This window comes from Hyperolius riggenbachi, chromosome 4 (assembly GCF_040937935.1).
Source record: "Hyperolius riggenbachi isolate aHypRig1 chromosome 4, aHypRig1.pri, whole genome shotgun sequence".
In the NCBI taxonomy this organism is placed as follows: Eukaryota; Metazoa; Chordata; class Amphibia; order Anura; family Hyperoliidae; genus Hyperolius; species Hyperolius riggenbachi.
This window is the reverse complement of record NC_090649.1, coordinates 16,018,868-16,035,892: the sequence shown is the minus strand read 5'-3', so window position 1 is coordinate 16,035,892 and position 17,025 is coordinate 16,018,868. Positions and strand designations below refer to the sequence as shown.

The window sequence follows — 17,025 nt, the reverse complement described above, 5'->3', positions numbered from 1 at the left end:
AAATGAACAAAGAAATGCAAACAATACAGAAACATGTAAACACTGCAAATCATGATGAATTCCACACAGCATACAAACAAAAAAAGGTCCTCCAATGACCATCCCTATCTGCTCTGGTGGTCCATTGTGGAGTATGGAGCAGATTTGTTTCATGCAAATGCTTCTATGGAAAAAAAAAACGCTTGTCCAGAATTATCATGCAGGTCGGGACTTTGAGTTCCATGGACAACAACGGATCAGTTCATAGCAAAACAACTTCCTATTAATAACATGGGATCCTTCTAGTGTCCATCTTGCAATCTCTAATAAAGACAAATAGTGTCTGTTTTTCAATTCAAGTGTGAACTTTGCCTAAAAGGAGTTCCTGCTCTGCATAGCTAATTTTTCTGGTAACCAGAAGGAGTTGAGCAGCACCCATACACAACTATAGCAAGTTTTAGTGACAACGGGGTGTCAATTTAAGATGCATTCATCTTCAGGAGTGCTGAGAACTTTCTTGTGAAATTGTGCCAGTTTCGATACCTGGCTCAGAGTTGGCAGAAGGATCTTCTTGTTGGTTTGGAGTCTTCTGAATAACGGACCTGCCCCGCGTTTTAGCCCTGTAGAACCTAAAGACACTCGCAAGGTACCTCTCTCTGGTGCAGCTGTCTCTCCTAAAGAGGACCACGTAGCACACGGGTAAGAGGTGGCAGGAGATCACGGCATACACGGAGGACAGGATGGCAACCACTTGCACAGCGGAAAGGTAGATGCCGCTAGTAACATTGATATAGATGGGGATGAAGAGAATCCACACAAATATGTAGACCAGCATGCTGAATGTGATACAACGAGCTTCGTTATATCGTTCTGGCAATTTCCTGCCTTTGTAGGCCACAATGAAGCAAGTTAGGGCCAACAAGCCCATGTAGCCCAACATGATGCCCAAAGCCACGTAGGATCCTTCATCACACTGCTGTATAATGCGCTCAGAGATGGTGTATATCTCTGTGAAAGCAGGACCTTTCACCACATGCCACACTACACAAATACAGACCTGGATCCCCGTTAATATAATGACCAGGAGAACGGGCTGGTAGGTTAACTTCTCTAACTTCCTTCCTTTTGTGGCCGACTCAAAGGCTAAAAGGATCCTGATAGATTTGATTAGGATACAAGACACGGCCATGGTGAAGCTGATGCCATACAAGGGTTGGCGGATCTTACAGAGCGTATCGCTAGGCTGGCCAATGAAAACTCCGGTGCTGGCCAAGCTCACTAATAGTGAGAGCATGAACAAGTAGGCATAAGGGCCCCCTGCGGCCTTCACGGGTGGCGTGTGGGAATATTTCATGAACAAACCAGCAGACAGCAGGACAAGCAGCATAGCAAGAGAGGACAAGGTCTCCAGAGTGATAGCAAAGGCGTTGTTCCATGCAAAGTAATCAACCGTCCGGTTTTCACAGCGAGAACTTCCACTATACGACCACTGATGGAGGGAACACGGCTGACACTGCGTCATACCTAAAACACACACAAAGGAGAGTGTACGTGAACTGAGAGATAATATAAAATAGCACTAGTAGAATTTCCACCATACTTTACAGAGAACATGAGAAAGAAGGACTAGCTTTCATTCAGTGGCGTCCAGAGTTTGAAGTCTCTGTCACATGGGGTGGAGGGAGGACCTGGGGAAGCCAATTAACCTAAATGAATATTTTTGGCAGGTGAGATTTAATCTAATCACCCTGAGAAAATGAATCTAAGCATGGGTAGACACAAAGGATCAGCGTTTCCGTAGGGTCAAACTGGGCAATACCTCAGGCCCATAAAGAGCCACATCAGTTAGGGAGTGGAGGAGCAATCAACTGTTTACTGATAGTACAGTATAAAAAATGTAAAGGCCCCACATTTATTTTTTACCAGTCCCCATTTTACCTAAAACCATCCCTGGGAATACATGCAGGTGGCCCCTCCACCTGGGATTGGAACCGACTCTGGAGCTTTCAAGCAAATCAAACCACCTTTTTGGACAAAATATATAAAACGAACCTGCCCCTAAGGGAGGTTCCTAAACAGAGTGTGCCGTAGGGGGGTGACAGACATTTCTTGCCTTTGGGGACTGCTCCTTTGTCTGGCAGGGAGATGTACTCACATGAAAAGACTACATCTCACAGCATGCATTGTGGTAGTCAGGGGTGCACAACACCGCCTTGGGAGTAGTGTTGGGCGAACATCTAGATGTTCGGGTTCGGGCCGAACAGGCCGAACATGGCCGCGATGTTCGGGTGTTCGACCCGAACTCCGAACATAATGGAATAGCAAAAAGAGCTTATAGTTTTTGAGAAAATCGATTTTAAAGTTTCAAAGGGAAAACTGTCTTTTAAATGCGAGAAATGTCTGTTTTCTTTGCACAGGTAACATGTTTTTTGTCGGCATGCAGTCATAAATGTAATACATATAAGAGGTTCCAGGAAAAGGGACCGGTAACGCTAACCCAGCAGCAGCACACGTGATGGAACAGGAGGAGGCGCAGGAGGAGAAGGCCACGCTTTGTGAGACACAACAACCCAGGCCTTGCATGAGGACAAGAAGCGTGCGGATAGCATGCTTTGTACCGCCATGCAGTCATAAATGTAATAAAGATAAGTGGTTCAATAAACAGGGACCACGCGGCAACGCTAACCCAGCAGCAGCAGACGTGATGGAACAGGAGGAGGCGCAGGAGGAGAAGGCCACGCTTTGTGAGACACAACAACCCAGGCCTTGCATGAGGGCAAGAAGCGTGCGGATAGCATGCTTTGTACCGCCATGCAGTCATAAATGTAATAAAGATAAGTGGTTCAATAAACAGGGACCACGCGGCAACGCTAACCCAGCAGCAGCAGACGTGATGGAACAGGAGGAGGCGCAGGAGGAGAAGGCCACGCTTTGTGAGACACAACAACCCAGGCCTTGCATGAGGGCAAGAAGCGTGCGGATAGCATGCTTTGTACCGCCATGCAGTCATAAATGTAATAAAGATAAGTGGTTCAATAAACAGGGACCACGCGGCAACGCTAACCCAGCAGCAGCAGACGTGATGGAACAGGAGGAGGCGCAGGAGGAGAAGGCCACGCTTTGTGAGACACAACAACCCAGGCCTTGCATGAGGGCAAGAAGCGTGCGGATAGCATGCTTTGTACCGCCATGCAGTCATAAATGTAATAAAGATAAGTGGTTCAATAAACAGGGACCACGCGGCAACGCTAACCCAGCAGCAGCAGACGTGATGGAACAGGAGGAGGCGCAGGAGGAGAAGGCCACGCTTTGTGAGACACAACAACCCAGGCCTTGCATGAGGGCAAGAAGCGTGCGGATAGCATGCTTTGTACCGCCATGCAGTCATAAATGTAATAAAGATAAGTGGTTCAATAAACAGGGACCACGCGGCAACGCTAACCCAGCAGCAGCAGACGTGATGGAACAGGAGCAGGCGCAGGAGGAGAAGGCCACGCTTTGTGAGACACAGCAACCCAGGCCTTGCATGAGGGCAAGAAGCGTGCGGATAGCATGCTTTGTACCGCCATGCAGTCATAAATGTAATAAAGATAAGTGGTTCAATAAACAGGGACCACGCGGCAACGCTAACCCAGCAGCAGCAGATGTGATGGAACAGGAGGAGGCGCAGGAGGAGAAGGCCACGCTTTGTAAGACACAACAACCCAGGCCTTGCATGAGGGCAAGAAGCGTGCGGATATAGCAGCAATGCTTTTTGCCGCCATGCAGTCATAAATGTAATACAGATGAGAGGTTCAATAAACAGGGACCGGAAACGCTACACCATCCCAGATGTTCATTGGTCATGTTACTTGGTTGGGGTCCTGGAGTGTTGCGTAGTCATTTCCAATCCAGGATTGATTCATTTTAATTTGAGTCAGACGGTCTGCATTTTCTGTGGAGAGGCGGATACGCCGATCTGTGACGATGCCTCCGGCAGCACTGAAACAGCGTTCCGACATAACGCTGGCTGCCGGGCAAGCCAGCACCTCTATTGCGTACATTGCCAGTTCGTGCCAGGTGTCTAGCTTCGATACCCAATAGTTGAAGGGTGCAGATGGATTGTTCGACACAGCTACGTCATCTGACATGTAGTCCTTGACCATCTTCTCCAGGCGATCGGTGTTGGAGGTGGATCTGCACGCTTGCTGTTCAGTGGGCTGCTGCTGCATGGGTGTCAGAAAATTTTCCCACTCCAAGGACACTGCCGATACCATTCCCTTTTGGGCACTAGCTGCGGCTTGCGTTGTTTGCTGCCCTCCTGGTCGTCCTGGGTTTGCGGGAGTCAGTCTGTCTGCGTACAACTGGCTAGAGGAGGGGGAGGATGTCAATCTCCTCTCTAAAGTCTCCACAAGGGCCTGCTGGTATTCTTCCATTTTGACCTGTCTGACTCTTTCTTCAAGCAGTTTTGGAACATTGTGTTTGTACCGTGGATCCAGAAGGGTATAAACCCAGTAATTGGTGTTGTCCAGAATGCGCACAATGCGTGGGTCACGTTCAATGCAGTCTAGCATGAATTGAGCCATGTGTGCCAGAGTCCTACCAGAATCCTCATCATCCTCTTGTGAGCGTTGTGATAGTTGTTGTGATGCATCATAGTCGTCACCTTCCTCCTGGTCTGCTTCTGCTGACCATTCGCGTTGAATTGTGGAAGTCCAACATGCACCGCTCTGGCCCTCGTCAGTGGTGGCATGAAATTCCTGCTCCAACTCCAGCTGTTCCTCCTCCCCTTCTTCGTCATAGCTGCTGGGGCCAGCGTTCCCTGAGGCGGATGGCCTGATGTTGGTACCATCACGCTGATCGTTTTCTCCTTCAGATTCCCCCAGTTGCATCATGACAGCTGTTTCCTTGATTTTCAACATCGACCTCTTCAGTAAACACAGCAGTGGTATGGTAATGCTGACTGAAGAGTTGTCACTGCTCACAAGCAACGTGGATTGCTCAAAATTTTGGAGGACTTGGCAGAGGTCCAACATGTTGGCCCAATCGGATCCACAGAAGCTTGGCAGCTGGCTGGATGCGCCTCGGTACTGCGCCGTCATGTACTGGACCACTGCACTCTTCTGCTCGCAAAAGCGGGCTAGCATGTGCAGCGTAGAATTCCAGCGCGTAGGGACATCACACAGCAAGCGATGGTGGGGGAGATTGAAGCGCTCCTGCATCTTGGCGAGTGCCCCCGAAGCAGTACTGGAATTTCTACAATGTTTGGCCACTCGACGCACCTTCAACAGAAGATCGGCCACGCCTGGGTATGTCCTCAGGAACCGCTGAACTACTAGGTTCATCACGTGCGCCAGGCAAGGGATGTGTGTCAGCTTAGCCAACCTTAAAGCGCGAATGAGATTACTCCCATTATCACACACAACCATGCCCGGTTTCAAGTCCAGCGGTGCCAGCCACAAATCCGTCTGTTCCTTTATTCCCTTCCAAATTTCCTCCCCTGTGTGCTGCTTATCCCCAAGGCAGATCAGCTTCAGCAACGCTTGCTGACGCATGCCAACAGCTGTGCTGCACTGCTTCCACGATCCTACTGCTGCTGGGTTAGCGTTTCCGGATGAGGTACAGCTTTGAGATGCGTTGGAGGAGAAGGAGTCAGAGAGGTAGGTGCTGCTGTTGTTATCCAGTGGGAGGGACGGCGGTGCAGCTGTTTGCGGCGTGGGCAACACCCGCGCCGTAGCAGGTGAGGAATCGCTGCCAGGCTCCACAAGGTTCACCCAGTGCGCGGTAAGGGAGATGTATCGACCCTGGCCGAACGCACTCGTCCAAGTGTCAGTGGTGAGGTGAACCTTGCAGGCAACGGCATTCTTCAAGCTTCGGGTTATTTTGCTGACCACGTGCTCATGCAACTCAGGCACTGCAGAGCGCGCAAAGTGGTAGCGGCTGGGAACCACGTAACGTGGGATGGCCACTGACATCATGCCCTTGAAGCTGTTTGTCTCCACCACTCGATATGGCAGCATTTCGCAGGCCAGAAGCTTGGCTATGCTGGCTGTTAATGCCACGGCCCGGGGGTCATTTGCTGGCAATTTCCTCTTGCGCTCAAACATCTCCGACACAGACAACTGAACCGTAGCGCTGCACATGGAAGGGCTGTTGGTTGTTGTGTTTGATGAACACTGGGAGACCTCAAGAGCACTACTCCGGAAAGTGACAGTGTCAGCGTCGTCTGATGTTTGTGAATGTTGTGAACCACGCAATGGCTGGGCTACTGCTGCTGCTGAGGCGGGTCTGGTGGTGAGTCTGGTGAACCCAAGGGAGGCAGTGTTGCTGGTACCCTGTCCTGCCGCGTTTGCCCACAGAGTGGGATGTTTGGATAGCATGTGGCGGCTCATGCTGGTGGTGGAGAGGTTGTTAATACTTTTCCCCCTGCTCAGGCGAGTCTTGCACACCTTGCAAATCGCCATGGTAACATCCTCAGTGCAGTCTTCAAAGAAAGCCCAGACTTTGGAGCACCTGCCTCCTTGCTGGCGATTTCTGTTTCCTCCTCTTTTGCCTCTCACTCTAACTTCCACGCTTGTGGTGCCTGAAATTGCGCGCCGCCTACCTTGTGGCACAAGGCGAACTCGTGCAGCAGTGGGTTCTTCAACAGACTCATCTGTGCTGCTGCTACGACGGCGATGTTCTCGTTCACAAATAAAATCTGGGTCTCTGTCCACATTGTCCATACCCTCCTCTTCCATCTCCTCAAACTCGTCATATGTCATTGTGGGGGGCCGCCGCCGTGGAGTAGAGCTCCCCAGAACAACCTCTGTGCAGCTCACTCCAACGTCGTCTTCCAGATCTTGTCGGCCGACCTCCTGCAATTGCAACCCCTCCTGCCCAACTTGCTCTGGGATTTGGGTTTCCGAGTCCTCCTCGGACTCGCCTTGTATTTCAGTGCGCGGTGCATTTCCCACAGTTAATGGTTGTGAATCCGGGCACAACATTTCTGGCTGTTCCTCCATTGACCTTTCATAGGTGGAAGTTTGTTGGGCTGGGAATAGCTCCTGCGAATACCCCATTGTGTCCTGAGGTAATTCATAGGACTGGTTATCTGGCAGTTGTGTGCGTGGTGTCGCTGCCGGTTGTGTCAGCTTTGTGCCCACTGGCTCCTTGTAACTGGCTGAGGACTCGGACCTCGTGCGTGATGTGCTGGTGCTGCTTAACCCACTGCTGGACGCTTGAGAGGTCATCCAAGTAATTATCTGGTCCTGTTCTTTTGGATTTGTGAGGGTTGTTGTCCTGGACAACATGGGCGGTATTGAGTGGGTTTTCTTGGGTGCTCCCCTGTGGCCTGTACGTGAACCGTCAGGGGAAACACCTCTTCCCTTGCCCCTTCCTCTTTCACCGGATTTCTTCCTCATTTCACTTATCCTTACAGTACACGCTGACTGGCAGCAGTACAGTGGCAGTACAGAAATGCTATACAGTACCACTATTCCCAGCAGCGACACAGAGCACAATGCTATACAGTGGCGGGTGAGCGGTGTACTACTGTTCCCAGGCCCAGCAGACACAGAGTGGAAGTAAACACAATGCTATATAGTCTGGCTGAGCGGTGTACACAGAGTGGCAGTACACACAATGCTATATAGTCTGGCTAAGCCGTGTACACAGAGTGTCAGAAAACACAATGCTATATATAGCGTGGCTGAGCGAGGTGCACAGTGGCAGTACACACAATGCTATATTAGTCAGGCTAAGCCGTGTACACAGAGTGTCAGAAAACACAATGCTATATATAGCGTGGCTGAGCGAGGTGCACAGTGGCAGTACACACAATGCTATATTAGTCAGGCTAAGCCGTGTACACAGAGTGTCAGTAAACAATGGTATATAGTCTGGCTGAGCGGTGTACACAGAGTGTCAGTAAACAACGGTATATAGTCTGGCTGAGCGGTGTACACAGAGTGGCAGTAAACACAATGCTATATATAGCGTGGCTGAGCGAGGTGCACAGTGGCAGTACACACAATGCTATATAGTCAGGCTAAGCCGTGTACACAGAGTGTCAGAAAACACAATGCTATATATAGCGTGGCTGAGCGAGGTGCACAGTGGCAGTACACACAATGCTTTATAGTCAGGCTGAGCCGTGTACACAGAGTGTCAGTAAACAATGGTATATAGTCTGGCTGAGCGGTGTACACAGAGTGTCAGTAAACAACGGTATATAGTCTGGCTGAGCGGTGTACACAGAGTGGCAGTAAACACAATGCTATATATAGCGTGGCTGAGCGAGGTGCACAGTGGCAGTACACACAATGCTATAGAGCCAGGCTAAGCCGTGTACACAGAGTGTCAGAAAACACAATGCTATATATAGCGTGGCTGAGCGAGGTGCACAGTGGCAGTACACACAATGCTATATTAGTCAGGCTAAGCCGTGTACACAGAGTGTCAGAAAACACAATGCTATATATAGCGTGGCTGAGCGAGGTGCACAGTGGCAGTACACACAATGCTATATATAGCGTGGCTGAGCGAGGTGCACAGTGGCAGTACACACAATGCTATATATAGCGTGGCTGAGCGAGGTGCACAGTGGCAGTACACACAATGCTATATTAGTCAGGCTAAGCCGTGTACACAGAGTGTCAGAAAACACAATGCTATATATATAGCGTGGCTGAGCGAGGTGCACAGTGGCAGTACACACAATGCTATATATAGCGTGGCTGAGCGAGGTGCACAGTGGCAGTACACACAATGCTATATATAGCGTGGCTGAGCGAGGTGCACAGTGGCAGTACACACAATGCTATATATAGCGTGGCTGAGCGAGGTGCACAGTGGCAGTACACACAATGCTATATATAGCGTGGCTGAGCGAGGTGCACAGTGGCAGTACACACAATGCTATATTAGTCAGGCTAAGCCGTGTACACAGAGTGTCAGAAAACACAATGCTATATATAGCGTGGCTGAGCGAGGTGCACAGTGGCAGTACACACAATGCTATATATAGCGTGGCTGAGCGAGGTGCACAGTGGCAGTACACACAATGCTATATATAGCGTGGCTGAGCGAGGTGCACAGTGGCAGTACACACAATGCTATATTAGTCAGGCTAAGCCGTGTACACAGAGTGTCAGAAAACACAATGCTCTATATATAGCGTGGCTGAGCGAGGTGCACAGTGGCAGTACACACAATGCTATATATAGCGTGGCTGAGCGAGGTGCACAGTGGCAGTACACACAATGCTATATATAGCGTGGCTGAGCGAGGTGCACAGTGGCAGTACACACAATGCTATATATAGCGTGGCTGAGCGAGGTGCACAGTGGCAGTACACACAATGCTATATTAGTCAGGCTAAGCCGTGTACACAGAGTGTCAGAAAACACAATGCTATATATAGCGTGGCTGAGCGAGGTGCACAGTGGCAGTACACACAATGCTATATATAGCGTGGCTGAGCGAGGTGCACAGTGGCAGTACACACAATGCTATATATAGCGTGGCTGAGCGAGGTGCACAGTGGCAGTACACACAATGCTATATTAGTCAGGCTAAGCCGTGTACACAGAGTGTCAGAAAACACAATGCTATATATAGCGTGGCTGAGCGAGGTGCACAGTGGCAGTACACACAATGCTATATATAGCGTGGCTGAGCGAGGTGCACAGTGGCAGTACACACAATGCTATATATAGCGTGGCTGAGCGAGGTGCACAGTGGCAGTACACACAATGCTATATTAGTCAGGCTAAGCCGTGTACACAGAGTGTCAGAAAACACAATGCTATATATATAGCGTGGCTGAGCGAGGTGCACAGTGGCAGTACACACAATGCTATATATAGCGTGGCTGAGCGAGGTGCACAGTGGCAGTACACACAATGCTATATATAGCGTGGCTGAGCGAGGTGCACAGTGGCAGACTGGCAGTACACACAATGCTATATTAGTCAGGCTAAGCCGTGTACACAGAGTGTCAGAAAACACAATGCTATATATATAGCGTGGCTGAGCGAGGTACACAGTGGCAGTAAACAATGCTATATATAGTGTGGCTGAGCGAGCGGTGTACTACTGTTCCCAGCAGCGACACACAATGACTGGGGGGGACCCTGGCTAGCGTGGCTGGAGAGCGAACTACCCTGCCTGCCTACCCAAAGCTAAACCCACAGACAAATGGCGGAGATATGACGTGGTTCGGGTATTTATTTACCCGAACCACGTGACCGTTCGGCCAATCAGAGCGCGTTCGGGCCCGAACCACGTGACCCGTTCGGCCAATCACAGCGCTAGCCGAACGTTCGGGGAACGTTCGGCCATGCGCTCTTAGTTCGGCCATGTGGCCGAACGGTTTGGCCGAGCACCGTCAGGTGTTCGGCCGAACTCGAACATCACCCGAACAGGGTGATGTTCTGCAGAACCCGAACAGTGGCGAACACTGTTCGCCCAACACTACTTGGGAGCTTGATGGAGAAAAGCATTCAGAAGGGAGCAGGGCCCCAAAGGTAAGTAATGCTGTCACCCTTGGTCACACTTGGTTTGCATTTTTGATGCATTTTGCAGTTGTAAACTGCTATCAGTTTATCTATCCACATATTGGACAAGAGCTGACATTCCCTAAGTCATGTTGGAAATTCTCAGTTGTAAGGGATCAATCAAGGGCACAGCAGCAACAGTGTTCGATTTCCTGATGACCAATGGTCCAACACTACTAGTGTTGGGCAAAAATTACGCCCATGCGTAATTAAGCATCATAATTGTAATGTGAAATTTGCTTATTACGCCTAGAAAATTATGCATGCAAACATAATCGCTAACCGTAATTACGCATGTCAGTGTAATTTACGTGTAATTTTGGACGTGAACGGACGTGAACGTAATTTCGGCTGAATGGTGTAATTGTTAAGGGCTCTGCCTCTGACACAGGAGACCAGGGTTCGAATCTCGGCTCTGCCTGTTCAGTAAGCCAGCACCTATTCAGTAGGAGACCTTGGGCCAGTCTTCCTAACACTGCTACTGCCTATAGAGCGCGCCCTAATGACTGCTGCTCTGGCGCTTTGAGTCCGCCAGGAGAAAAGTGCGATATCTGTGTTTGTTTGTTTTACGCATATAAACTGAATTTTTTGCATTGAATAATAGTATACTGGCTGATGAACACTATTTTTTTCCACATATGAATGCACTTTTTTGCATTGAACATTTATATATGCAGGTGCAGTATACTGGCTGATGAATGCAATTTTTTTTGCAAGCTAACACACTTTTTGCATTGAATATTTAACTAATAGCCGCACATGTGCAGTACAACAGGCAATAGATGCAAATATTGGAAGGAAGTGAGCAGAGGGTACCGCTTCACTGTACTCAGTGGGACAGTGCAGGAACACGAGCAGCCAAGCCCAGTGAACAGACGTAGAAAAGGAAGGGCCGCACCAATGTCTCCACTTCCAATGACTTTATTCAGGACGTATCCAGTTACAGGTGATAGCACTTGACTGACATGTTTCGGACTCCAGGTCCTTAATCATAGTCATTTCATGGCTCAAGGAGTGCAGGTTAAAAAAAGAGAGGGTAGTAGGAGGCGGGGCATGGCCCAACCCATCCTGGGGAGGGAACAAATCACTCGTCACATCCCACCAAAAACTACCAACTCCCTAGATACATAAAAATATATAAAACCAAACACTTACACAATTAAAATGCAAGGAGCCAGCAAACAAAAAAATAATAATCAATTAATTGAGAAATTGTTTACAACTTAACGAGTGAGGAGTAACACACCAGCCATTAACAGAAAATGACAAGCACTGATGGAATCAAACAGATGGTTTGCTATAAGTGTTAGCACATTGGTTACAATCTCAGGTAATGTCCGGATTAATTGGGATATACCTCCTCTTAACCCGTGACCAAAGCTAAATCCCACCTGGCATTTAAACCCTTGGGTGACCTGGTGCCGAGGCGGAAGATCCAGAGTGCCTCCCTCTTACGAATCAGGGCTTGAAGATCACCTCCCCGTTTGGGCAGAAAAACCCTCTCAATTCCGTGGAAGGAGAATCCCAAAATGTCCCCACCATGTACCTGCCGGTAATGTTTGGCGACATTGGAAATATTCTGAGTGGACCAGCCTGCTCCCAAAAAATGTTCAGACACCCTGGCTCTGAGTGGTCTGATGGTGCAGCCTACATATTGAAGAGAGCATGCTCGGCATGTCACCAAGTAAATAACGTTTTTAGAACCACAGTTAATAAAGTGCTTGATAGTGGATTTGTAGCCATTGTGCACTGACTCCACAAATTGGGTCCTGGTATGTAGTGCACAATAGTTACAAGTTGGGATTGCACATTTATATGAGCCTCTGGTAGACAGCCAAGTGGAGGATTCCCCATGTGAACTAAAGAGGCTGGGGGACAGCATGCTACCCAGTGTCGGGGCCCGCCTGCTGGAGAAGCTGAGGCCATTACGAAGAAAGGGCCGCAAATCCTCATCACCCTCCAAAATGGGAAGATATTTGGTGATGATACGCTTAACCTCCTGATACTCGGAGCTAAACGTGGTTACAAAAGAGGACCTCTCTCCGAAATCGCGACCAGACGTATTGGCCCGTATTAACTGCCTCCTGGGAATAGAAGCTGCCCTCTGTTTGCCCCTTTCTATAGTCCACTTAGGGTAGCCTCTCTCTAACAAATGTCCCTCAACCACCCCAAACTCCCGTCCAGTAGCCGCATGATCTGAACAATTCCGGCGCGCCCGTATAAATTCGCCCACCGGAACCGCCCGGATCGTATGCGCAGGGTGACAACTGGCTGCCTGTAATGTGGAATTGCCCGCACAAGGCTTCCGATATGTCCTAGTGTGAACAGCCCGTGAGGCGGAGTCGCCTTCCAGGCTCAAATCCAAATAATCAATGGAGTTGGGTTGCCACATATGAGTGAATTTTAAGTTACATTCATTGCTGTTGAGACAACCCATGAAAGGTTGCACCTGAGTCCGAAACATGTCAGTCAAGTGCTATCACCTGTAACTGGATACGTCCTGAATAAAGTCATTGGAAGTGGAGACATTGGTGCGGACCTTCCTTTTCTACAGATGCAAATATTATTACCTGTAACTTTGTAATTACGGGTGTAGTTGTGATTCACAAATGTAGTATGCTGTATGTAATGTAATAACAATTACGCATTATGCTAAATTTTGTGTAATCGTAATTGACCCATTATGAGCACTATTCACTAGAAGGGTTAATAATACTATTAAAGCTAAAATATTTTGGCCACATAAAGAGAAGACCAGATTCTTTGGGAAAACTTTGAGGCTTATAAAAATTGAGGGCAAAAGAAGAAGAGGACGGGAAAGGCTAAGATGGATAGACGGCATATGTGAAGCTATGAACATGCCTAGGCAACAGCTAAGTGAAACAGTGATAGACAGACACATCTGGAGTGGAAAAGTACAAATGGTCACAAAGAGTTGAAATCGACTAAAGAAATGAAGAAAGAGCTCCATATCTTTTATTTACTTCCATCAATATCAGTTCCGCGAGGTCCACAACATACGTACCCGGTGAGGAGGAGAAGGTGTTGTTGGCACACGGGATGCACTCATAGCAGCAGCTGATGAAGGAATGTTTCATGAAATATCCCGGCTTGCAGGTTGCTGAACAATTGGAGAAGGGAACCTGGAATTAGAAAATAAATTGTTGACCTCAAAATTATTCCTACAAATTGAGTATACAGTGTGAATGGTAGAGGGCGATCATGCAGGATTTCATGTAGTCCTCTTTGTTCCTGCTGAGATTTGGTCTCATAACTCCTATTTCTAAACCTTAGCCTAACCCTTAACTCTCGTTCTAGACTAACCCCTAATTTTCATCCTAGCTACTTGTCCTAAACATCAACCTAACCCCTACCTCTCATCCTAACTCCTATTTATAAACCTCAGGCTATCCCACAACTCTTGACCTAGCTCCTATTTATAAACCTCAGGCTATCCCACAACTCTTCACATAACTCCTATTTCTAATCCTCATCCTAACCCTTACCTCATTCTGGCTCCCAGTTCTACACCTCCTTTGAAACCCTAGCTCTCATCCTAGCTCCTAGTCTAAACCTCAGCCTAATCGTTAACTCTTAACCCAAGCCCTTGTTCTAAATGGCAACATAACCCTTATCGCAAAACTCTATCTGTTAACCTAAACCATCACTCTGAATCAAAGCTTAAATCAAAAGTTTAAATACTTGAACTTGACTCTTAAAAAGGAACTACACTGAAAATTGATTACTTTATAAATAATTTAGTCAGCATTTGCCCGTTGTAAAATATTTTCTTAACCCAATTTAAATTCTGAAATCTATTACAGGTGGCAACATTAGTGCTGACAGGCAGGGTTGCTCGAATACCCCCTTTTACTATTCAAATTTGCATTTGCATTGTGATTACGCATGGAATCTGGAATCACTAGTCGTAATCACGAATGGCCTTTAACACAGACAGCAGGAGGTTAAATGTAGCTACAGCAGGAGGAGTAACATACATGGTAGCAGGCAGCATAGGCCATGGCACCTAGCCGTGGTACCACAGCACCTAATAAAAACCAGGCCAAATTAGCATGATGAGACTGAAGGTTGATGTGCTAGAGATTCCCAGCCACCTTATGTCTCCCTATCGCCGCCAACAGGGGCCAGGAACATGCCATCAATCCAGGTGTGGTTGATCTTCAGGAAGGTGAGTCTGTCCACAGACTCTGGGGACAGACAAGAGTGCTTCTCAGTGACCACGCCACTGGCCACACTGAAGCACCTTTTGGACAGCATGCTGGAAGGGGGCAAGATGGGACTTCCAGGGTGTACTGCGCCAGCTCACTCCAGATCTCCAAGCACTTGACCCAGGATTCCATGGGGTCCACAGGGTGCTCGGTGTCGAGCCCGCTGAAGGACCCCATGTAGTCTGCCACCATTCGGGTCAGGTGCTGGCTCTCACTTTGAGAGGAGGATGCTGCTGCAGGCACCTCCTCTCTTGTCAGCTCTACCGTTGTGTAGAGTGCCTTAGTCAGAGAGAGCAGGTCTCCTGGGTGCCTGCTTCTGCTGATGGCCGCAGGCACTGGCTGCTGTGGTGGCTGCACAGGGATAGAGGGGGTGGAAGGCTGGGGGAAGGCCATGCTGCTGTGCCTCTGTGCCAGAGCCGCCTCCTCCTCCGCCTCCCAGCTGCCTTCACCCAACCGTGGCACATAGGGAGGTCCCGCACCTTATCATCATCATCATCATAATCATCATGATAATCCTCTCCAAACAGCTCCTCTGAGCCCCCAACCACCTCTTCTGCCCCAACATCCCCTGGACTAGGCCCCTCCTCCTCCTCATCATCAAAACCAGGTTGTTCTTCGCCGACAACAACCTCCTCCATCTCAAATGCCTCCTCATCTGTCCCAATGATCTCCTCCTCAAACTCTGCCACAACAGCCCTCAAGTCGCTTGCAGTCCTTGGGGTAAACAGCAAGCTCAGTGAGCGTGGGCTGGCCGCTGGGGTTGACATTACCTCAAGCGGTGGTGGCGGGCAGCTGCTGCTGCGGACTGGAGTTCTGGTGGTGGCACTGGTATCGCTGGAGGTCTGGTTGGAACTGGTGGCCTGCTGCTCCGCCATCACTTCCACGACAGTCAGTGCCTGGCTGTGGTCAATGGGCCGGCGACGACAACCCACGGCACACACTGCTGCTGCATCTCTGCTCCCTCCTCCACAACTGTGCGGCAGTGGTGCCGGCTGTGGCGCTGCCTCTCCTGGTGGTGACTCGCCCTCTAGTACCTCTGCCAGTCATTGTACAGTGCAAATACAATAAGAAAAACAAATATATATATATATATATATATATATATATATATATATATATATATATATATAAAGGGCGGGAAAGGGTGTAAACTTTAGTAAAGAGGGATGGGTTGGTGACAAAAAAAATTGAAAGGGTTTTTTTTTTCCTTACTAGTAGTAGACTAGACAAGTCACTCAGTCAATACAACAACAAGTCATGAACAGTGACAGGTAGTTGACTTCACTGCACGTAAACGGTCAGTGACAGACGTCACACTACACTACACTAGTAGTGGACGAAGTAAATGTAGCACTAAGTAACAAGAGTGACAGACAGTGACACTAAAAGACTGTCTGACTGTAACACAATCAATACAGTCAGGCACAGGGTAGAGCCTGGGGTGCCTGCAAGATTCTCTCTGGCGCCTATGGGAGTGGTTAAATTAACCGCGCCCAAGCACATAACCACACCCATGTCCTGCCTAATCACACCCACACCTTCCAGCTCTTTACGCATGCATCAGAATCAGAATCCTTTATTTCGCCAAGCATAACAGGGTTATACTCGGAATTGGATTTGGCACGATACATCGCTCAAAAAAAAGAAAGAAGACATACATAAAGGGTACACAGCATGCAGGAACATCAAGCAGAGGAACAACGATAACCATTTACAGTGTTCATTCAGGACAGATCATCCTGTGATTCCTGTCCGCCCTCAGATCCTGTCTTACGTAGAGTTAGTCAGACTTGGGGGACGGACAGATCAGTTCAGCAGTGTCACAGCTCGGATCGTGATCCGTGATGGGGTTGTAGTGCTGATGGGAGTATTTGGAGGGAGTTTAGGAGGCTGACAGCCGAGGGGAAGAATGCATTCATGTGCCTCGCAGTCCTTGTTGAGATGGCCCGAAGCCTCCGGCCCAATGGGAGCAGGTTAAAGTAGCGGTTTCCTGGGTGGGAACAGTCGTTTGCGATCCTCAGTGCCCTAGATTGCAGCCTTGAGTTGTGTAGGTGGGCAAGTGAGGGGAGGGGTCTCCCGATAATCCTCTCCGCCACCCTGATGACCATCTGCAGTTTGCACTTGTCGTTATCATTGGCGCCGTTATGCTAGACCAGGATGGAGGAGCAGAGAATCGATTCAATGGTGGCGGTGTAGAAGCTTGTTAGGACCTCCTGGGCCATGCCGAATTTCCGCAGTTGGCGTAGGAAGTAGAGCCTCTGCTGGGCTTTCCGCTGGATAGCAGTGATGTTGTCTCTCCA

General features: G+C 48.9%; 1 protein-coding gene across 1 annotated transcript in view; it reads right to left on the bottom strand.

Annotated features, from left to right (window-relative positions):
- Positions 1-475: 475 nt before the first annotated feature.
- LOC137504554 (G-protein coupled receptor family C group 6 member A-like) overlaps positions 476-17,025 on the bottom strand; it is a 40,448-nt gene continuing 23,898 nt past the window's right edge. The window contains exons 6-7 of the mRNA XM_068233135.1: positions 13,522-13,639; positions 476-1,503 (exon numbers count right to left, since the gene is read on the bottom strand). Of these exons, the coding sequence (XP_068089236.1) occupies positions 476-1,503; positions 13,522-13,639 (1,146 nt within the window). The remainder of the gene's footprint in view (positions 1,504-13,521; positions 13,640-17,025) is intronic.